Here is a 23,705-nt window from a genome sequence, read left to right as displayed (position 1 = left end):
CAGATAACATCACAAGTTATTTTGCTTTAACCTGTTAAAAGTTTTTCATATTTGTGGTGTGCAATTACTATCAACAGGTGATTTTTATTTTTTTAAATCTTTCTCTCTCTCTCTCCCCCCCCCCCCCCCCCCCCCCCCCCACCTTTTTCTTAATAGTACATTTAAATTATTTTTGGGTACAGTCCAGGACTAGGTTATTTTCTTGAATGCAAATCAATGCTGGTTCAGTGTCTGGGAAGATAATTACTGTGATTGCTTCTAATCCTATATCATTACACAACTTTCTGCAGTTGTATATCTTAACTCAGTTCTGACTGAATGACGTAACTAAAACAAAACTGAAATGTTATCCTTGAATCAAATTCACAAAATGGTATCATTACGAAAAGTGGGATGAAAACCGATTATTGAAATGGCAAAAGAAATTATCTGTGTATTTTGAACTGTATGAGTTGTTTTCTTTGTAATTATCACATTTTTATAGGTGTATTTTATTATCTTTATCCTGCAAACCATAAAAATTAAGGGGAAAAGCTATTATTTCTGTTGTTTTAGCTACATTGTACGATGACCTAGAGGTCAAATGAGCACTTTTGTAATGTAGCTATGCATATGACGTCACATGAATGATGTCAAAAGCCATAATCTGCTAGTATACATTTATGACTGCTTTAATTGGTCATCTTAATTATAAAATTGTATACTGACACCTTTATTCATCTGCCAGTGGGTTTCTTCATTGGTGTGTCTGTTTACCAGCTGAGCCTGGTTTGTATACAGTTGTTATGAGACGCAGACTAACACAGTTGCTCTGATACTGTATGTATGTGCAAAGTTGAACTAGTTTCAACTTCTATCATGATTTGTTTCTGATCCATCACCAATCTGATATAGACTGTCTGCGACTGTCTTCCATAACGGGACGGGGGAGGAGGGGCACGACATAGCTCAGTGGTACTGTGCTCGCCTGATGCACGGTCGATCTCGGATCGATTCCTGTCTGAGGGCCCATTGGGCCATTCCTCGGTCCAGACAGTGCTCCACAACTGGTTTAACAAAAGCTGTGATATGTATTATCCTGTCTGTGGGATGGTGCAGATAAAATATCCCTTGCTGCTAATCGAAGTGACTACAGCAGGTTTCCCCTCTCAACCCCGTCAGTGGGCCCACTGCGCTAGTTCTCGCTCCAGCCAATGCACCACGACTGGTACATCAAAGGCCGTGGTATGTGCTATCCTGTATAGGATGGTGCAGATAAAAGATCCCTTGCTGCTAATTGAAGTGACTACAGCAGGTTTCCCCTCTCAACCCCATCAGTGGGCCCACTGCGCTAGTTCTTGCTCCAGCCAGTGCACCACGACTGGTACATCAAAGGCCATGGTATGTGTTATCCTGTCTATGGGATGGTGCATATAAAAGATCCCTTGCTGCTAATCGGAAAGAGTAGCCCATGAAGTGGTGACAGCGGGTTTCCTCTCTCAATATCTGTGTGGTCCTCAACCATATGTCTGATGCCATATAACTAAATAAAATGTGTTGAGTGTGTCGTTAAATAAAACATTTCCTTCCTTCCTTCCGTTAAAACGTTTCTTTGGTCTGCACCAGTTGGTGACATGTTACAGGTATGGAAACCAGGCTGTACATGCAGGAATGAAAGAACGAATGAACGAATGAAGAAATGAATGAATGTTTACTGACACCCCAGTACATGCAGGATGTATTTATTACCAGATAGCTGATGGGTTGTATTCAGCGGCTATAACATTTAATCATTTATTGAATATTTGCTTACACTTGCATGACATATTTCCCTGACTGCTTTACGAATATTAATGGTCTAACCAAGTGAGGCAAAATAGTTTAATATGGCTTAGTCAGTGTGTAATTGGCTTAGCCACAGTGTATTGACGTAGCCCAGGGGATGAAGGCACAACTGAGTCGACAGTTTATGTGATTTATTTCAAGGTCATCACAGTTTTGAAGCAAAATTCTACCAGATAAATTACCAGTAGCAGTAATTAAAAATACCTTCCCCCACTCCCATATTTCTGTTTGAGCTTTTTGATATTTATTTAAAGTGAATCTAAACCTGCAGTCAGTTGACTTTGTAGAGTGAGGGTGTGTGGGTGGTTCTTTGTAGAGTGAAGGGGTGTGGGTGGTTCTTTGTAGAGTGAGGGGATGTGGGTGGTTCTTTGTAGAGTGAGGGTGTGTGTGTGATTCTTTGTAGAGTGAGGGTGTGTGTGGTTCTTTGTAGAGTAAGGGTGTGTGGGTGGTTCTTTGTACAGTGAGGGGATGTGGGTGGTTCTTTGTAGAGTGAGGGGATGTGGGTGGTTCTTTCTAGAGTGAGGGGTGTGTGTGGTTCTTAGAGTGAGGGTGTGTGTGTGGTTCTTTGTAGAGTGAGGGGGTGTGGGTGGTTCTTTGTAGAGTGAGGGTGTGTGTGTGGTTCTTTGTAGAGTGAGGGTGTGTGTGTGGTACTTTGTAGAGTGAGGGTGTGTGGGTGGTTCTTTGTAGAGTGAGGGTGTGTGTGTGGTTCTTTGTAGAGTGAGGGTGTGTGTGTGGTTCTTTGTAGAGTGAGGGGGTGTCGGTGGTTCTTTGTAGAGTGATGGTGTGTGTGTGGTACTTTGTAGAGTGAGGGGGGTGTGGTGTGGTACTTTGTAGAGTGAGGGTGGTACTTTGTAGAGTGAGGGTGTGTGGGTGGTACTTTGTAGAGTGAGGGAATGTGGGTGGTTCTTTGTAGAGTGAGGGTGTGTGGGTGGTTCTTTGTAGAGTGAAGGGGTGTGGGTGGTTCTTTGTAGAGTGAGGGGATGTGGGTGGTTCTTTGTAGAGTGAGGGTGTGTGTGTGATTATTTGTAGAGTGAGGGTGTGTGTGGTTCTTTGTAGAGTAAGGGTGTGTGGGTGGTTCTTTGTACAGTGAGGGGATGTGTGTGGTTCTTAGTAGAGTGAGGGTGTGTGTGTGGTTCTTTGTACAGTGAGGGTGTGTGGGTGGTTCTTTGTAGAGTGAGGGTGTGTGGGTGGTTCTTTGTAGAGTGAGGGTGTGTGGGTGGTACTTTGTAGAGTGAGGGTGTGTGGGTGGTTCTTTGTAGAGTGAGGGTGTGTGTGGTTCTTTGTAGAGTGAGGGTGTGTGTGTGGTTCTTAGTGAGGGTGTGTGGGTGGTACTTGTAGAGTGAGGGTGTGTGTGTGGTTCTTTGTAGAGTGAGGGGGTGTCAGTGGTTCTTTGTAGAGTGATGGTGTGTGTGTGGTACTTTGTAGAGTGAGGGGTGTGTGGTGTGGTACTTTGTAGAGTGAGGGTGGTACTTTGTAGAGTCAGGGTGTGTGGGTGGTTCTGTGTAGAGTGAGGGTGTGTATGTTGTACCTTGTAGAGTGAGGGTGTGTGTGTGGTTCTTTGTAGAGTGAGGGTGTGTGTGTGTGGTTCTTTGTAGAGTGAGGATGTGTGTGTGGTTCTTTGTAGAGTGAGGGTGTGTGTGTGGTTCTTTGTAGAGTGAGGGTGTGTGTGTGGTTCTTTGTAGAGTGAGGGTGTGTGTGTGGATCTTTGTAGAGAGGGTGTGTGGGTGATTCCTTGTAGAGTGAGGGGGTGTGTGGGTGGTTCTTTGTAGAGTGAGAGTGTGTGTGTGGTTCTTTGTAGAGTGAGGGTGTGTGTGTGGTTCTTTGTAGAGTGAGCGGGTGTGTGTGGTTCTTTGTAGAGTGAGGGTGTGTGTGTGGTTCTTTGTAGAGTGAGGGGATGTGGGTGGTTCTTTGTAGAGTGAGGGTGTGTGGGTGGTACTTTGTAGAGTGAGGGGATGTGGGTGGTTCTTTGTAGAGTGAGGGGGTGTGGGTGGTACGTTGTAGAGTTGTAGGTGGGGGGTGGTACTTTGTAGACTGAGGGTGGTACTTTGTAGAGTGAGGGTGTGTGTGTGGTTCTTTGTAGAGTGAGGGTGTGTGTGTAGTTCTTTGTGTGTGTGTGGTTCTTTGTAGAGTGATGGGGTGTGGGTGATTCTTTGTAGAGTGAGGGGGTGTGGGTGGTTCTTTATAGAGTGAGGGGATGTGGGTGGTTCTTTGTAGAGTGAGGGTGTGTGTGTGGTTCTTTGTAGAGTGAGGGTGTGTGTGTGGTTCTTTGTAGAGTGATGGTGTGTGGGTGGTTCTTTGTAGAGTGAGGGAGTGTGGGTGGTACTTTGTAGATTAGGGGGGTGGGTGGTACTTTGTAGAGTGATGGGGTGTGGGTGATTCTTTGTAGAATGAGGGGGTGTGGGTGGTTCTTTGTAGAGTCAGGGGATGTGGGTGGTTCTTTGTAGAGTGAGGGGGTGTGGGTGGTTCTTTGTAGAGTGATGGTGTGTGTGTGGTACTTTGTAGAGTGGGGGGGGATGGTACTTTGTAGAGTGAGGGTGGTACTTTGTAGAGTAAGGGTGTGTGGGTGGTTCTGTGTACAGTGAGGGTGTGTATGTTATACCTTGTAGAGTGAGGGTGTGTGTGGGTGATTCTTTGTAGAGTGAGGGGGTGTGTGGGTGGTTCTTTGTAGAGTGAGAGTGTGTGTGATTTTATTTGTAGAGTGACCGACCGCCCATCAAACAAGCACTTTACCACTGGGCTATATCCCGCTAGACTGACCGCCCATCAAACAAGCACTTTACCATGGGGCTATATCCCGCTAGACCGACCGCGCATCAAACAAGCACTTTACCACTGGGCTATATCCCGCTAGACCGACCGCCCATCAAACAAGCACTTTACCACTGGGCTATATCCCGCTAGACTGACCGCCCATCAAACAAGCACTTTACCACTGGGCTATATCCCGCTAGATCGACCGCCCATCAAACAAGCACTTTACCACTGGGCTATATCCCGCTAGACCGACCGCCCATCAAACAAGCACTTTACCACTGGGCTATATCCCGCTAGACCGACCGGGTCTATATCCCGCTAGACCGACCGCCCATCAAACAAGCACTTTACCACTGGGCTATATCCCGCTAGACTGACCGCCCATCAAACAAGCACTTTACCACTGGGCTATATCCCGCTAGATCGACCGCCCATCAAACAAGCACTTTACCACTGGGCTATATCCCGCTAGACCGACCGCCCATCAAACAAGCACTTTACCACTGGGCTATATCCCGCTAGACCGACCGGGTCTATATCCCGCTAGACCGACCGCCCATCAAACAAGCACTTTACCACTGGGCTATATCCCGCTAGACCGACAGGGTCTATATCCCGCTAGACCGACCGCCCATCAAACAAGCACTTTACCACTGGGCTATATCCCGCTAGACTGACCGCCCATCAAACAAGCACTTTACCACTGGGCTATATCCCGCTAGATCGACCGCCCATCAAACAAGCACTTTACCACTGGGCTATATCCTGCTAGACCAACCACCCATCAAACAAGCACTTTACCACTGGGCTATATCCCGCTAGACTGACCGCCCATCAAACAAGCACTTTACCACTGGGCTATATCCCGCTCGACTGACCGCCCATCAAACAAGCACTTTACCACTGGGCTATATCCCGCTAGATCGACCGCCCATCAAACAAGCACTTTACCACTGGGCTATATCCCGCTAGACCGACCGCCCATCAAACAAGCACTTTACCACTGGGCTATATCCCGCTAGACCGACCGGGTCTATATCCCGCTAGACCGACCGCCCATCAAACAAGCACTTTACCACTGGGCTATATCCCGCTAGACCGACCGGGTCTATATCCCGCTAGACCGACCGCCCATCAAACAAGCACTTTACCACTGGGCTATATCCCGCTAGACCGACCGCCCATCAAACAAGCACTTTACCACTGGGCTATATCCCGCTAGACCGACCGCCCATCAAACAAGCACTTTACCACTGGGCTATATCCCGCTAGACCGACCGCCCATCAAACAAGCACTTTACCACTGGGCTATATCCCGCTAGACTGACCGCCCATCAAACAAGCACTTTACCACTGGGCTATATCCCGCTAGACCGACCGGGTCTATATCCCGCTAGACTGACCACCCATCAAACAAGCACTTTACCACTGGGCTATATCCTGCTAGACCGACCGCCCATCAAACAAGCACTTTACCACTGGGCTATATCCCGCTAGACTGACCGCCCATCAAACAAGCACTTTACCACTGGGCTATATCCCGCTAGACTGACCGCCCATCAAACAAGCACTTTACCACTGGGCTATATCCTGCTAGACCGACCGCCCGTCAAACAAGCACTTTACCACTGGGCTATATCCTGCTAGACTGACCGCCCATCAAACAAGCACTTTACCACTGGGCTATATCCCGCTAGACCGACCACCCATCAAACTAGCACTTTACCACTGGGCTATATCCCGCTAGACCGACTGCCCATCAAACAAGCACTTTACAACTGGGCTATATCCCGCTAGACCGACCGCCCGTCAAACAACACTTTACAACTGGGCTATATCCCGCTAGACTGACCGCCCGTCAAACAAGCACTTTACCACTGGGCTATATCCCGCTAGACCGACCGGGTCTATATCCCGCTAGACTGACCGCCCATCAAACAAGCACTTTACCACTGGGCTATATCCCGCTAGACCGACCACCCATCAAACAAGCACTTTACCACTGGGCTATATCCCGCTAGACCGACCGCCCATCAAACAAGCACTTTACCACTGGGCTATATCCTGCTAGACTGACCGCCCATCAAACAAGCACTTTACCACTGGGCTATATCCCGCTAGACTGACCGGGTCTATATCCCGCTAGACCGACCGCCCATCAAACAAGCACTTTACCACTGGGCTATATCCCGCTAGACCAACCGCCCATCAAACAAGCACTTTACCACTGCACTATATCCCGCTAGACCGACCACCCATCAAACAAGCACTTTACCACTGGGCTATATCCCGCTAGACTGACCGGGTCTATATCCCGCTAGACCGACCGCCCATCAAACAAGCACTTTACCACTGGGCTATATCCCGCTAGACCGACCGGGTCTATATCCCACTAGACCGACCGCCCATCAAACAAGCACTTTACCACTGGGCTATATCCCGCTAGACTGACCGCCCATCAAACAAGCACTTTACCACTGGGCTATATCCCGCTAGATCGACCGCCCATCAAACAAGCACTTTACCACTGGGCTATATCCCGCTAGACCGACCGCCCATCAAACAAGCACTTTACCACTGGGCTATATCCCGCTAGACCGACCGCCCATCAAACAAGCACTTTACCACTGGGCTATATCCCGCTAGACCGACCGGGTCTATATCCCGCTAGACCGACCGCCCATCAAACAAGCACTTTACCACTGGGCTATATCCCGCTAGACCGACCGCCCAGGAAACAAGCACTTTACCACTGGGCTATATCCCGCTAGACCGACCACCCGTCAAACAAGCACTTTACAACTGCGCTATATCCCGCTAGACCGACCGCCCGTCAAACAACACTTTACAACTGGGCTATATCCCGCTAGACTGACCGCCCATCAAACAAGCACTTTACCACTGGGCTATATCCCGCTAGACCGACCGGGTCTATATCCCGCTCGACTGACCGCCCATCAAACAAGCACTTTACCACTGGGCTATATCCCGCTAGACCGACCGGGTCTATATCCCGCTAGACCGACCGCCCATCAAACAAGCACTTTACCACTGGGCTATATCCCGCTAGACCGACCGGGTCTATATCCCGCTAGACTGACCGCCCATCAAACAAGCACTTTACCACTGGGCTATATCCCGCTAGACCGACCGCCCATCAAACAAGCACTTTACCACTGGGCTATATCCCGCTAGACCGACCGCCCATCAAACAAGCACTTTACCACTGGGCTATATCCCGCTAGACTGACCGCCCATCAAACAAGCACTTTACCACTGGGCTATATCCTGCTAGACCGACCGGGTCTATATCCTGCTAGACTGACCGTCCATCAAACAAGCACTTTACCACTGGGCTATATCCCGCTAGACCGACCGCCCAGCAAACAAGCACTTTACCACTGGGCTATATCCCGCTAGACCGACCACCCGTCAAACAAGCACTTTACAACTGCGCTATATCCCGCTAGACCGACCGACCGCCCGTCAAACAACACTTTACAACTGGGCTATATCCCGCTAGACTGACCGCCCGTCAAACAAGCACTTTACCACTGCGCTATATCCCGCTAGACTGACTGCCCATCAAACAAGCACTTTACCACTGGTCTATATCCCGCTAGACCGACCGGGTCTATATCCCGCTAGACTGACCGCCCATGAAACAAGCACTTTACCACTGGGCTATATCCTGCTAGACCGACCGGGTCTATATCCTGCTAGACTGACCGTCCATCAAACAAGCACTTTACCACTGGGCTATATCCCGCTAGACCGACCGCCCATCAAACAAGCACTTTACCACTGGGCTATATCCCGCTAGACCGACCTCCCATCAAACAAGCACTTTACCACTGGGCTATATCCCGCTAGACTGACCGCCCATCAAACAAGCACTTTACCACTGGGCTATATCCCGCTAGACCGACCGCCCATCAAACAAGCACTTTACCACTGGGCTATATCCCGCTAGACCGACCGCCCATCAAACAAGCACTTTACCACTGGGCTATATCCCGCTAGACTGACCGCCCATCAAACAAGCACTTTACCACTGGGCTATATCCTGCTAGACCGACCGGGTCTATATCCTGCTAGACTGACCGTCCATCAAACAAGCACTTTACCACTGGGCTATATCCCGCTAGACCGACCGCCCATCAAACAAGCACTTTACCACTGGGCTATATCCCGCTAGACCGACCTCCCATCAAACAAGCACTTTACCACTGGGCTATATCCCGCTAGACTGACCGCCCATCAAACAAGCACTTTACCACTGGGCTATATCCCGCTAGACCGACCGCCCATCAAACAAGCACTTTACCACTGGGCTATATCCCGCTAGACCGACCTCCCATCAAACAAGCACTTTACCACTGGGCTATAACCCGCTAGACTGACCGCCCATCAAACAAGCACTTTACCACTGGGCTATATCCCGCTAGACCGACCGCCCATCAAACAAGCACTTTACCACTGGGCTATATCCCGCTAGACCGACCGCCCATCAAACAAGCACTTTACCACTGGGCTATATCCCGCTAGACTGACCGCCCATCAAACAAGCACTTTACCACTGGGCTATATCCTGCTAGATCGACCACCTGTGAAACAAGCACTTTACCACTGGGCTATATCCTGCTAGACCGACCACCCGTCAAACAACACTTTACAACTCGGCTATATCCCGCTAGACCGACCACCCGTCAAACAACACTTTACCACTGGGCTATATCCCGCTAGACCGACCGCCCATCAAACAAGCACTTTACCACTGGGCTATATCCCGCTAGACCGACCGCCCATCAAACAAGCACTTTACCACTGGGCTATATCCCGCTAGACTGACCGCCCATCAAAGAAGCACTTTACCACTGGGCTATATCCTGCTAGATCGACCACCTGTCAAACAAGCACTTTACCACTGGGCTATATCCTGCTAGACCGACCACCTGTCAAACAACACTTTACAACTCGGCTATATCCCGCTAGACCGACCACCCGTCAAAGAACACTTTACAACTGGGCTATATCCTGCTAGATCGACCGCCCGTCAAACAACACTTTATGACTGGGCTATATCCCGTGGGTCCCATCTAAAGTGCATGTAAAAGATCCCATGCTAGTATATAGTTGGAGTAACCTATGTGGTAGCAGTATGTCTCTGTCTTGTCTCTCTCCTCTTTCCCCAAGTGTTGATATAATCATATGTCAACACCAAACAGCTGTAGTTTAAATTGTGCTGAGGTAGGTGGTGTTAAACAAAACAAATGATTTCCCGTTGCTTTGTGGAGTAAAATGAATGTCAAATGTCAACTAATATCTCTATCAATCTGGCAGGCATTGGTTTCATGCATTTTGTGTGTACACCGGCCATGTGCTTTATCTCAGCACATGTTGGTTGTGCAGTTTTGAAAAGCCTGTCCAAAGTTCCCACCATTTATCAGCAACCCTAGCCTGGCTACCGCCAGCATACATGGTACATACCTACATGTAGTATTTGTGAAACTAGCAGTGTTCATTTAGCCCCAACAACAGCTTTGACATTTCTACTTTAAACTTGCTATGTAACATTTGTGGTCAAGTGAAGTTGGTTGATTTCAGATAACTTAAATGCAGTGGTAGAGAACAGTTGCCTATTTATACGATATCTTTGTACAGTTGTTAAAAACCCATTGTTTTCTATAGTGGTCAAAGACTGCCAGAATTCACAAAAACAATTACTGGTTGTTTATTTAAATTTCTTTCAAGGCCAAATTAAAGAAAATAAGTTATACTGTAGCCTTATTTTGTATACAGGCATAGATCAATGGATGATGCCAGATTTTTCATTGGAGCGTGTGTAACAGTTAATGGCACTTACTGTGTTCAGAGAGGGGTGCTATGTTTGAAAAGGGCACATACATGACTGTATGATCTTAAAAAGTACACTAACAAGCATGGGAGTACTCAGTCAAACCACCAAACTGACAAATAAATTCATTGTATTCATTGACAACACAAGATTTTTTTAGGCACTTGGCAAATCGAAGGAGGAGTGTTGAAAGATGGATAAAGTTGTAGCAAACCAACATTTCACCTAACAGCTTGTTCTAATTGATCACATTGGATGAGCTATATTAATACATGAATCCATATAAACTGTACACACATGTAGTGTGCTTTTCACCAGATGATTTGTTTATAAAGGTGTCTAGCAGTTTAGTTTTTCAGAATTAATTTTCATTAGTAATTTTTTATTTTTTTTAAATATTTTTTTTTAAGTCGCGTATGTCTATTAAAAATAAAAGATTTTTAGAAGAAAAAAACAAGAAGAAATCTGGTGTAAATAAATAAAATAATAAAGTCTGTACCAGTTATTATTGTCCAGAGTAAAATAATTTTCATCAGTGGACAATTAGCTGATCATTTATTCAACATTGTGAAGCAGTTTGCTGAGTTGGCAGTTTGTTAACGGTTAAAACCGATCCCTTGGCTGCAACTTGTCAATATTTGCTCACTAGATGACAGCGGTTTGATCTGGCGAGGTAAACATGAAGTATGTATTTGTACGACGACTCGTCGCTCACTCTAGAGCTGGTGCAAATTGATTTCAGATCAATGAGTTCCACTCCACTGAACTCTGCAGTTCTTTATCTTTATTCATGTCCACATGCCGGGCACCAGCTTACATTTTTTTATCTTCGTTCACGTCCACATGCCGGGCACTAGCTCATATTTCTTTATCTTCGTTCACGCCCACATGCCGGGCACTAGCTCACATTTCTTTATCTCTGTTCATGTCCACATGCCGGCCACCAGCTCACATTTCTTTATCTTCGTTCAGGTCCACATGCCAGGCACCAGCTCACATTTCTTTATTTCTGTTCATGTTCACATGCCGGCCACCAGCTCACATTTCTTTATCTTTGTTCACGTCCACATACCAGCCACCAGCTCACATTTCTTTATCTCTGTTCATGTCCACATGCCAGCCACCAGCTCACATTTCTTTATCTTCATTCATGTCCACATGCCGGCCACCAGCTCACATTTCTTTATCTTTGTTCATGTCCACATGCCGGCCACCAGCTCACATTTCTTTATCTTCGTTCAGGTCCACATGCCGGCCACCAGCTCACATTTGTTTATCTCTGTTCACGTCCACATGCCAGCCACCAGCTCACATTTCTTTATCTTCGTTCAGGTTCACATGCCGGCCACCAGCTCACATTTCTTTATCTTCGTTCAGGTTCACATACCGGCCACCAGCTCACATTATTTTATCTCTCTTCACGTTCACATGCCGGCCACCAGCTCACATTTCTTTATCTTCGTTCAGGTTCACATGCCGGCCACAAGCTCACATTTCTTTATCTTCGTTCATGTCCACATGCCGGCCACCAGCTCACATTTCTTTATCTTCGTTCAGGTTCACATGCAGGCCACCAGCTCACATTTCTTTATCTCTGTTCACGTCCACATGCCGGCCACCAGCTCACATTTCTTTATCTTCGTTCAGGTCCACATGCCGGCCACCAGCTCACATTTCTTTATCTCTGTTCATGTCCACATGCCGGCCACCAGCTCACATTTCTTTATCTTTGTTCACGTCCACATGCCGGCCACCAGCTCACATTTCTTTATCTCTGTTCACGTCCACATGCCGGGCACCAGCTCATATTTCTTTATTTTCATTCAGGTCCACATGCCGGCCACCAGCTCACATTTCTTTATCTTCGTTCACGTCCAATTGCCGGCCACCAGGTCACATTTCTTTATCTCTGTTCACGTCCACATGCCGGGCACCAGCTCATATTTCTTTATTTTCGTTCAGGTCCACATGCCGGCCACCAGCTCACATTTCTTTATCTTCGTTCATGTCCACATGCCGGCCACCAGCTCACATTTCTTTATCTTCGTTCAGGTTCACATGCAGGCCACCAGCTCACATTTCTTTATCTCTGTTCACGTCCACATGCCGGCCACCAGCTCACATTTCTTTATCTTCGTTCAGGTCCACATGCCGGCCACCAGCTCACATTTCTTTATCTCTGTTCATGTCCACATGCTGGCCACCAGCTCACATTTCTTTATCTTTGTTCACGTCCACATGCCGGCCACCAGCTCACATTTCTTTATCTCTGTTCACGTCCACATGCCGGGCACCAGCTCATATTTCTTTATTTTCATTCAGGTCCACATGCCGGCCACCAGCTCACATTTCTTTATCTTCGTTCACGTCCAATTGCCGGCCACCAGGTCACATTTCTTTATCTCTGTTCACGTCCACATGCCGGGCACCAGCTCATATTTCTTTATTTTCGTTCAGGTCCACATGCCGGCCATCAGCTCACATTTCTTTATTTTTGTTCATGTCCACATGCCAGCCACCAGCTCACATTTCTTTAACTTTGTTCAGTCCACATGCCAGCCACCAGCTCACATTTCTTTATCTTCGTTCATGTCCACATGCCAGTCACCAGCTCACATTTCTTTAACTTTGTTCAGTCCACATGCCAGCCACCAGCTCACATTTCTTTATCTTCGTTCAGTCCACATGCCAGCCACCAGCTCACATTTCTTTATCTTCGATCAGTCCACATGCCAGCCACCAGCTCACATTTCTTTAACTTTGTTCAGTCCACATGCCAGCCACCAGCTCACATTTCTTTATCTTCATTCAGTCCACATGCCAGCCACCAGTTCACATTTCTTTATCTTCGTTCAGTCCACATGCCAGCCATCAGCTCACATTTCTTTATCTTCGTTCATATCCACATGCAAGCCACACTCTCACATTTTTTATCTTTGTTCACGTCCACATGCCGGCCACCAGCTCACATTTCTTACATTGGGTGGTATGGTGTTCACCTGTGATGTGATGGGTCTTAGGATCAATCCCCCTTCAGTGACTTGTTTCTGGTGATGTAGATGTAGATGGACCCAGTGACTTGTTCCTAGTGAAGTAGTTATAGGTGGACCCATTGACTTGTTTCTAGTGAAGTAGTTATAGGTGGACCCATTGACTTGTTTCTGGTGAAGTAGCTATTGCTGGACCCATTGACTTGTTTCTGGTGAAGTAGCTATAGATGGACCCAGTGACTTGTTTTTGGTGAAGTAGATATAGGTCGACCCACTGACTTGTTTCTGGTGAAGTAGTTATAGGTGGACCCATTGACTTGTTTCTGGTGAAGTAGTTATAGGTGGACCCATTGACTTGTTTCTGGTGAAGTAGATATCAGTGGACCCATTGACTTGTTTCTGGTGAAGTAGATATAGGTCGACCCATTGACTTGTTTCTGGTGAAGTAGATATAGATGGACCCATTGACTTGTTTCTGGTGAAGTTGTTATAGATGGACCCATTGACTTGTTTCTGGTGAAGTAGCTATAGGTGGACCCATTGACTTGTTTCTGGTGAAGTAGTTATAGGTGGACCCATTGACTTGTTTCTGGTGAAGTAGATATAGGTGGACCCATTGACTTGTTTCTGGTGAAGTAGTTATAGGTGGACCCATTGACTTGTTTCTGGTGAAGTAGATATAGGTCGACCCATTGACTTGTTTCTGGTGAAGTAGTTATAGATGGACCCATTGACTTGTTTCTGATGAAGTAGCTATAGGTGGACCCATTGACTTGTTCCTGGTGAAGTAGTTATAGCTGGACCCATTGACTTGTTCCTAGTGAAGTAGTTATAGGTGGACCCATTGACTTGTTTCTGGTGAAGTAGTTATAGGTGGACCCATTGACTTGTTTCTGGTGAAGTAGATATAGGTGGACCCATTGACTTGTTTCTGGTGAAGTAGATATAGGTCGACCCATTGACTTGTTTCTGGTGAAGTAGTTATAGGTGGACCCATTGACTTGTTTCTGGTGAAGTAGATATAGGTCGACCCATTGACTTGTTTCTGGTGAAGTAGTTATAGATGGACCCATTGACTTGTTTCTGGTGAAGTAGCTATAGGTGGACCTAATGACTTGTTTCTGGTGAAGTAGATATCAGTGCACCCAGTGACTTGTTTCTGGTGAAGTAGTTATGGATGGACCCAGTGACTTGTTCCTAGTGAAGTAGGTATCGGTGGACCCAGTGACTTGTTTTGGGTGAAGTAGATACCGGTGGACCCAGTGACTTGTTCCTAGTGAAGTAGGTATAGGTGGACCCAGTGACTTGTTTCTGGTGAAGTAGATACCGGTGGACCCAATGACTTGTTCCTGGTGAAGTAGATATCGGTGGACCCAGTGACTTGTTTCTGGTGAAGTAGATATAGGTGGACCCAGTGACTTGTTTCTGGTGAAGTAGATATCGGTGGACCCAGTGACTTGTTTTGGGTGAAGTAGGTATCGGTGGACCCAGTGACTTGTTTTGGGTGAAGTAGATACCGGTGGACCCAGTGACTTGTTTTGGGTGAAGTAGATATCGGTGGACCCAGTGACTTGTTTTGGGTGAAGTAGATACCGGTGGACCCAGTGACTTGTTTTGGGTGAAGTAGATATCGGTGGACCCAATGACTTGTTTCTGGTGAAGTAGATACCGGTGGACCCAGTGACTTGTTTTGGGTGAAGTAGATATCGGTGGACCCAATGACTTGTTTTGGGTGAAGTAGATATCGGTGGACCCAGTGACTTGTTTTGGGTGAAGTAGATACCGGTGGACCCAGTGACTTGTTTTGGGTGAAGTAGATATCGGTGGACCCAATGACTTGTTTCTGGTGAAGTAGATACCGGTGGACCCAGTGACTTGTTTTGGGTGAAGTAGATATCGGTGGACCCAATGACTTGTTTCTGGTGAAGTAGATACCGGTGGACCCAGTGACTTGTTTTGGGTGAAGTAGATATCGGTGGACCCAATGACTTGTTTTGGGTGAAGTAGATATCGGTGGACCCAGTGACTTGTTTTGGGTGAAGTAGATATCGGTGGACCCAATGACTTGTTTCTGGTGAAGTAGATATCGGTGGACCCAGTGACTTGTTTTGGGTGAAGTAGATATCGGTGGACCCAATGACTTGTTTCTGGTGAAGTAGATATCGGTGGACCCAGTGACTTGTTTTGGGTGAAGTAGATACCGGTGGACCCAGTGACTTGTTTTGGGTGAAGTAGATATCGGTGGACCCAATGACTTGTTTCTGGTGAAGTAGCTCTCTGTAGACTGTTCACTAGATCATAGGATCAGCTCCCCACCCTCCCGCCCTTGGTGTAATTTTGATAACCAGATGAGTATTAGAAGTGTACTGATTGAGAATGACTAACACATTGTTTTTCCACTTTCAGAACTCCACTGTCAACTCCATTCCATGCACGACACAGTCAAGTCTGGCCGTGAAAGGTATATGTTTGCTTTATACAAGACTGATCTTCCAATCAGTGCAATCAGGGCTGGGGCTTAGGGCAGTCAGTGGATCAAATATTGGTATTCTATCATCTGCTCTACGACTGGTATATCAAAGGCTGTGGCATGTGCTGAAAAAGTACCTATGCCAGAATTATAAAAGTCTGACATCCAATAGCCGATGATTAATAAATCAATGTGCTCTAGTGGTGTCATTAAACAACACAAACTGTTAGAATTACCAAATGATGGACTTCCAGTAGCAGAAGATTCATTAATGTGCTCTAGTGGTGTCATTAAACAACACAAACTGTTAGAATTACCAAATGATGGACTTCCAGTAGCAGAAGATTAATTAATGTGCTCTGGTGGTGTCATTAAACAACACAAACTGTTGGAATTACCAAATTATGGGCTTCCAGTAGCAGAAGATTAATTAATGTGCTCTAGTGGTGTCATTAAACAACACAAACTGTTAGAATTACCAAATGATAGACTTCCAGTAGCAGAAGATTAATTAATGTGCTCTAGTGGTGTCATTAAACAACACGAACTGTTAGAATTACCAAACGATGGACTTCCAGTAGCAGAAGATTAATTAATGTGCTCTAGTGATTTTGTTAAACAAAACAAATTTCAACTGAAGACTGTTTCAGAATTAACAAATGTTTTACATCGATTAGCTGATGATTAATTAATCATTGTATTCTACTGGTGTCATCAAACAAAACAAACTATGTTTGATATCTCATAAACAGTGATTAATTAATCATTGTATTCTACTGGTGTCATCAAACAAAACAAACTATGTTTGATATCTCATAACCAGTGATTAATTAATCATTGTATTCTACTGGTGTCATCAAACAAAACAAACTATGTTCGATATCTCATAACCAGTGATTAATTAATCCATGTGCTTTAGTGGCTTTGTTAAACAAAATGTTTGACATCAGGTGATTACTTAAAGTTTGTTTTGTTTAACGACACCACTAGAGCACATTGATTTATTAATCATCAGCTGTTGGATGTCAAACATTTGGTACTTTTGATACAGTCTTAGAGCAATACAAATAAAAGAGCATAGATTAAAATGCACTATCCTATCCTTTTCCTTTCCTATCCTTTCCTATCCTTTCCTTTCCTTTCCTTTCCTTTCGTATCCTTTCCTTTCCTTTCCTTTCCTTTCCTATCCTATCCTATCCTATCCTATCCTATCCTATCCTATCCTATCCTATCCTTTCCTTTCCTTTCCTTTCCTTTCCTTTCCTTTCCTTTCCTTTCCTTTCCTTTCCTTTCCTTTCCTATCCTATCCTATCCTATCCTATCCTATCCTATCCTATCCTATCCTATCCTATCCTATCCTATCCTATCCTATCCTATCCTATCCTTTCCTTTCCTTTCCTTTCCTTTCCTCCTTCCTTATCCTTTCCTTTCCTTTCCTATCCTATCCTATCCTATCCTATCCTCCTTTCCTATCCTATCCTTTCCTTTCCTTTCCTTTCCTTTCCTTTCCTATCCTTTCCTTTCCTATCCTATTCCTATCCTATCCTATCCTATCCTATCCTATCCTATCCTATCCTATCCTATCCTATCCTATCCTATCCTATCCTATCCTATCCTATCCTATCCTATCCTTTCCTTTCCTTTCCTTTCCTTTCCTTTCCTTTCCTTTCCTTTCCTTTCCTTTCCTTTCCTTTCCTTTCCTTTCCTTTCCTATCCTTTCCTATCCTATCCTATCCTATCCTTCCTTTCCTATCCTTTCCTTCCTATCCTTTCCTTTCCTTTCCTTTCCTTTCCTTTCCTTTCCTTTCCTTTCCTTTCCTTTTTCCTTTCCTTTCCTTTCCTTTCCTTTCCTTTCCTTTCCTTTCCTTTCCTTTCCTTTCCTTTCCTTTCCTTTCCTTTCCTTTCCTTCCCTTCCTTTCCCCTTCCCTTCCCTTCCCTTCCCTTCCCTTCCCTTCCCTTCCCTTCCCTTCCCTTTCATTGTAATGACAACTGTTTGTTATTTCAGGCAAGAACTTGTGGACTCTGTCGGTGAAATCCTCTGAGTTGGTCACGCGGCTGTCAAAGGGGGACGACCACTACAAGAAGCTCACCCCCAAAGCCTCTGTCTGTGATACCAGTCCTGGCACCCCCACCACCGCCCCGCCCACCAAGAAGTACTGCCGCTCCCTTTCGGTGCCAGCCGACCCCTCCATGGGCTCCCTCCTGCACACGCAGGGCTCGAAACTGTGGAGGCCCATCCCAGTGATTCCTGTCACCAACAACAATACTCAGCAGCCGAACCGAAACCTTGCCAACTTCCATGGCGACTGTCCCAAGGCTGGCTTCACGCACATCGCACCGGTGGCTCCCTCGCCGCTCAGTGTCGATAGTGGACACTTCACGACCTCCGACCTCCAGACTCCGCCTGGCTCGCCCATTCCCAGACCGCTGTCGGCGCTAAGCGATGTTTCGTATGGGTCGTGGCTCGAACACAGCCCAAGCCGCAACCGCTTTGAAATACTTCAGAACCGCAGTCTTTCCTACGAGGACCAGATTTCCAGCAGCTCGCGGCTTAGTTCTGTGTCGTTTGCGATGGGAGTTTCCAGTCCGACGTCTCTGTCGCCGTACCGACACAAGATCCCGCGATGTCGGTCCCAGCCCTGCGTCCTCCATGACAGAAGGTTTGGCAAGAAGCGGAGGCGGGAGTCCGATCGACCGACACTCAACTTCCATAAGATGACAGAGGTGACTGGCTTATCAGTACTGTTGGGCCTCTCAACTATTGTGTAACCCTCCATGGGGCAGGGGGTATACTGGGGGGGGGGGGGAAGTCACACTCAACTTCCATAAGATGACAGAGGTGACTTGCTTATCAGTATTGTTGGGTCTCTCAACTATTGTGTAACCCTCCATGGTGCAGGGGGATATACTGGGGGGATGTCACACTCAACTTCCATAAGATGACAGAGGTGACTGGCTTATCAGTACAGCGGGCCTCTCAACTATTGTGTAACCCTCCATGAGGCAGGGGATATACTGGGGGGTGTTACTTTCACTCCATGGGGCAGGGGGTATACTGGGGGGGGGGGGTGTTACACTCAACTTCCACAAGATGACAGAGGTGACTGGCTTATCAGTACTACGGGGCCTCTCAACTATTGTGTAACCCTCCTAGTGCAACATTTGTTATAACTGTGTGTTGGTAACAATACCCAAGCATATCAATGTTTCCAAACATAATGTTTGTTATATAAGTATATACTACTCAAAAGAATTTAAGGGTCAAAAATGTATAACCAAATAAGTTTCAGAGTGTATTAGATTGATGATGTAAACTACACCAATTTTTTTATTTATTGTTCCATATTTACAAAAAAACACAAATAAACGTCACTGTATACAAGAAAGTCACATGACATGCTGTCAAAGTTGAAGGTTGTCAAACGTGGATTTTACACATTAGAACATTCGTTTAATAGTGTGTGAATCCACCCCTGGCGCGAATACACTCGACACATCGTTGCCTCATGCTGTTGATCAGACGTCTGAAGAACTCTTGGGGAATGGCCTGCCACTCTGCCATAAGAAGTTGACCCAGATCATGAAGGTTGGCCGGAGGGGCATGGTTATCCCAAACTCTCCTGCCTAATTTGTCCCAGGCGTGCTCTATTGGGGCCAAGTCAGGCGAATATGCTGGCCAATCCATCCTGGCGATACCTTGTTGTCTGAGAAAGTCCGTTACCACCCTGGCGCGGTGGGGTCTGGCATTGTCATCCTGCAGAACTGCCCCGCCGCCAATCTGCTGAAGGCCTGGGAGAACCAACGGCCAGATAATCTCATTCAGATAGTGGATTCCATTCAGATTGCCATCCACCACATAGAGGGGGGTCCTGTGGTGGATAGAGATGCCGCCCCACACCATGACGCTGCCACCACCGAACCGGTGACGTTGTCTAACGTTAACGTCAGCGAAGCGCTCCCCAGGACGTCTGTAGACACGAACCCGACCGACGTTGAACTGGAGACTAAACCTGGACTCATCAGTGAACATCACTCGACCCCACTGAACACGTTGCCACCGCAGATGAAGCGTGCACCAGTGATGTCTGGCCGTTCTGTGATGTAGTAGGAGTGGTGGTCGAACAGCCTGGCGACGGCAGCGTAGATTATTGGCTCTCAGACGATTGCGTATGGTTTGATCAGACACTCGAGTTCCAGTCGCAGTAATCGGCGTGCAGTGGTTGTGCGTTGACGTAGAGCCATATTGGTGATGTAGCGGTCCTCTCTATTTGTAGTGCTTCGGGGTCTTCCCGAACGTGGATGATTTCGAACAGAATTCATTGCTTGGTACCGTTGCCACAGTCGGCCAACGACACTCTGACTAACACCAAGTCTCAGAGCAACATTTCTTTGCATATTGCCATCCTGAAGCCAAGCAATAGCCCTTCCTCGATCTTCGATAGTCAGTTGAAGTCGTACCATTGTCGAATTTGGAGTGTGCACCGTACACGAACGGAACAAATGAGTCGGATTGACAGAGACGAGGGGGAAAGGGTTCTGATGGTGATGTGTGTATTTGACAAATGTTACCTGGGGAGAGGGTTCTGATGGTGGTGTATGTGTGTATTTGACAAATGTTACCTGGGGAGGGGGTATAACAGATTGGCTCTGAATACTGTTCACTCTTAATTGTTTGGTCTTTGACAAGTTGGTCTAAGTGCCTTTTTCCTGGTAACCCCCGCTAATATTTCCTGGTAATCCCCCCCTAATATTTTTTGGATGGATAGACACCTAATCGCTGTAATTAAAAAAAAATTGAGGTGTCATTAACACAGTATTTGTTTCCTTTAACTGAAACTGATGGGAGCTGCAGACTCGTGAGGAGGATTTACCCGAATCCTGGTCACAGCAGAGTGGTGTGGGTGATTGAAATCTGTGCACCACGTTGTCTAACCACCGTCTGGGGACATGGTGTGGGTGATTGAAATCTGTGCACCACGTTGTTTAACCACTGTCTGGGGACATGGTGTGGGTGATTGAAATCTGTGCACCACGTTGTTGTCTAACCACCGTCTGGGGACATGGTGTGGGTGATTGAAATCTGTGCACCACGTTGTCTAACCACCGTCTGGGGACATGGTGTGGGTGATTGAAATCTGTGCACCACGTTGTTTAACCACCATCTGGGGACATGGTGTGGGTGATTGAAATCTGTGCACCACGTTGTTGTCTAACCACTGTCTGGGGACATGGTGTGGGTGATTGAAATATGTGCACCACATTGTCTAACCACTGTCTGGGGACATGGTGTGGGTGATTGAAATATGTGCACCACGTTGTTTAACCACCATCTGGGGACATGGTGTGGGTGATTGAAATCTGTGCACCACGTTGTTGTCTAACCACTGTCTGGGGACATGGTGTGGGTGATTGAAATATGTGCACCACGTTGTCTAACCACTGTCTGGGGACATGGTGTGGGTGATTGAAATATGTGCACCACGTTGTTGTCTAACCACTGTCTGGGGACATGGTGTGGGTGATTGAAATCTGTGCACCACATTGTCTAACCACTGTCTGGGGACATGGTGTGGGTGATTGAAATATGTGCACCACGTTGTTTAACCACCATCTGGGGACATGGTGTGGGTGATTGAAATCTGTGCACCACGTTGTTGTCTAACCACTGTCTGGGGACATGGTGTGGGTGATTGAAATCTGTGCACCACGTTGTCTAACCACCGTTGGGGACATGGTGTGGGTGATTGAAATCTGTGCACCACATTGTCTAACCACCATCTGGGGACATGGTGTGGGTGATTGAAATCTGTGCACCGCGTTGTCTAACCACCGTCTGGGGACATGGTGTGGGTGATTGAAATCTGTGCACCACGTTGTTGTCTAACCACCGTCTGGGGACATGGTGTGGGTGATTGAAATCTGTGCACCACGTTGTTGTCTAACCACTGTCTGGGGACATGGTGTGGGTGATTGAAATCTGTGCACCACGTTGTCTAATCACCGTCTGGGGACATGGTGTGGGTGATTAAAATCTGTGCACCACGTTGTTTAACCACCGTCTGGGGACATGGTGTGGGTGATTGAAATCTGTGCACCACGTTGTCTAACCACCGTCTGGGGACATGGTGTGGGTGATTGAAATCTGTGCACCACATTGTTGTCTAACCACCGTCTGGGGACATGGTGTGGGTGATTGAAATCTGTGCACCACGTTGTCTAACCACCGTTGGGGATATGGTGTGGGTGATTGAAATCTGTGCACCACATTGTCTAACCACCGTTGGGGACATGGTGTGGGTGATTGAAATCTGTGCACCACGTTGTTGTCTAACCACCGTCTGGGGACATGGTGTGGGTGATTGAAATCTGTGCACCACGTTGTCTAACCACCGTCTGGGGACATGGTGTGGGTGATTGAAATCTGTGCACCACGTTGTCTAACCACCGTTGGGGACATGGTATGGGTGATTGAAATCTGTGCACCACATTGTCTAACCACCGTCTGGGGACATGGTGTGGGTGATTGAAATATGTGCACCACGTTGTCTAACCACCGTCTGGGGACATGGTGTGGGTGATTGAAATCTGTGCACCACGTTGTTGTCTAACCACTGTCTGGGGACATGGTGTGGGTGATTGAAATCTGTGCACCACGTTGTCTAACCACTGTCTGGGGACATGGTGTGGGTGATTGAAATCTGTGCACCACGTTGTCTAACCACCGTTGGGGACATGGTATGGGTGATTGAAATCTGTGCACCACATTGTCTAACCACCGTCTGGGGACATGGTGTGGGTGATTGAAATCTGTGCACCACGTTGTCTAACCACCGTTGGGGACATGGTGTGGGTGATTGAAATCTGTGCACCACATTGTCTAACCACCGTTGGGGACATGGTGTGGGTGATTGAAATCTGTGCACCACGTTGTTGTCTAACCACCGTCTGGGGACATGGTGTGGGTGATTGAAATCTGTGCACCACGTTGTCTAACCACCGTCTGGGGACATGGTGTGGGTGATTGAAATCTGTGCACCACGTTGTCTAACCACCGTTGGGGACATGGTATGGGTGATTGAAATCTGTGCACCACATTGTCTAACCACTGTCTGGGGACATGGTGTGGGTGATTGAAATATGTGCACCACGTTGTTTAACCACCATCTGGGGACATGGTGTGGGTGATTGAAATCTGTGCACCACGTTGTTGTCTAACCACTGTCTGGGGACATGGTGTGGGTGATTGAAATATGTGCACCACGTTGTCTAACCACTGTCTGGGGACATGGTGTGGGTGATTGAAATATGTGCACCACGTTGTTGTCTAACCACTGTCTGGGGACATGGTGTGGGTGATTGAAATCTGTGCACCACGTTGTCTAACCACTGTCTGGGGACATGGTGTGGGACATGGTGTGGGTGATTGAAATCTGTGCACCGCGTTGTCTAACCACCGTCTGGGGACATGGTGTGGGTGATTGAAATATGTGCACCACGTTGTCTAACCACCGTCTGGGGACATGGTGTGGGTGATTGAAATCTGTGCACCACGTTGTTTAACCACCATCTGGGGACATGGTGTGGGTGATTGAAATCTGTGCACCACGTTGTTGTCTAACCACCGTCTGGGGACATTGTGTGGGTGATTGAAATATGTGTACCACGTTGTCTAACCACTGTCTGGGGACATGGTGTGGGTGATTGAAATCTGTGCACCACGTTGTCTAACCACCATCTGGGGACATGGTGTGGGTGATTGAAATCTGTGCACCACGTTGTCTAACCACCGTCTGGGGACATGGTGTGGGTG

At 47.0% G+C, this 23,705-nt stretch overlaps 1 protein-coding gene across 2 annotated transcripts in view; it reads left to right on the top strand.

Moving 5' to 3' along the window:
* The window catches only part of LOC121383070 (protein FAM53A-like), a 107,682-nt gene that overhangs the window by 69,895 nt on the left and 14,082 nt on the right, over positions 1 to 23,705 (top strand). For both annotated transcript variants that reach the window (XM_041512840.1, XM_041512841.1), the window contains 2 exons: positions 15,832 to 15,886; positions 17,901 to 18,619. In XM_041512840.1, the coding sequence (XP_041368774.1) occupies positions 15,832 to 15,886; positions 17,901 to 18,619 (774 nt within the window). The remainder of the gene's footprint in view (positions 1 to 15,831; positions 15,887 to 17,900; positions 18,620 to 23,705) is intronic.

Source organism: Gigantopelta aegis, chromosome 10 (genome assembly GCF_016097555.1).
Source record: "Gigantopelta aegis isolate Gae_Host chromosome 10, Gae_host_genome, whole genome shotgun sequence".
Classification (NCBI taxonomy): Eukaryota; Metazoa; Mollusca; class Gastropoda; order Neomphalida; family Peltospiridae; genus Gigantopelta; species Gigantopelta aegis.
Note: the sequence above shows the minus strand (reverse complement) of the source record. Positions and strands in the feature narration are given on the sequence as shown.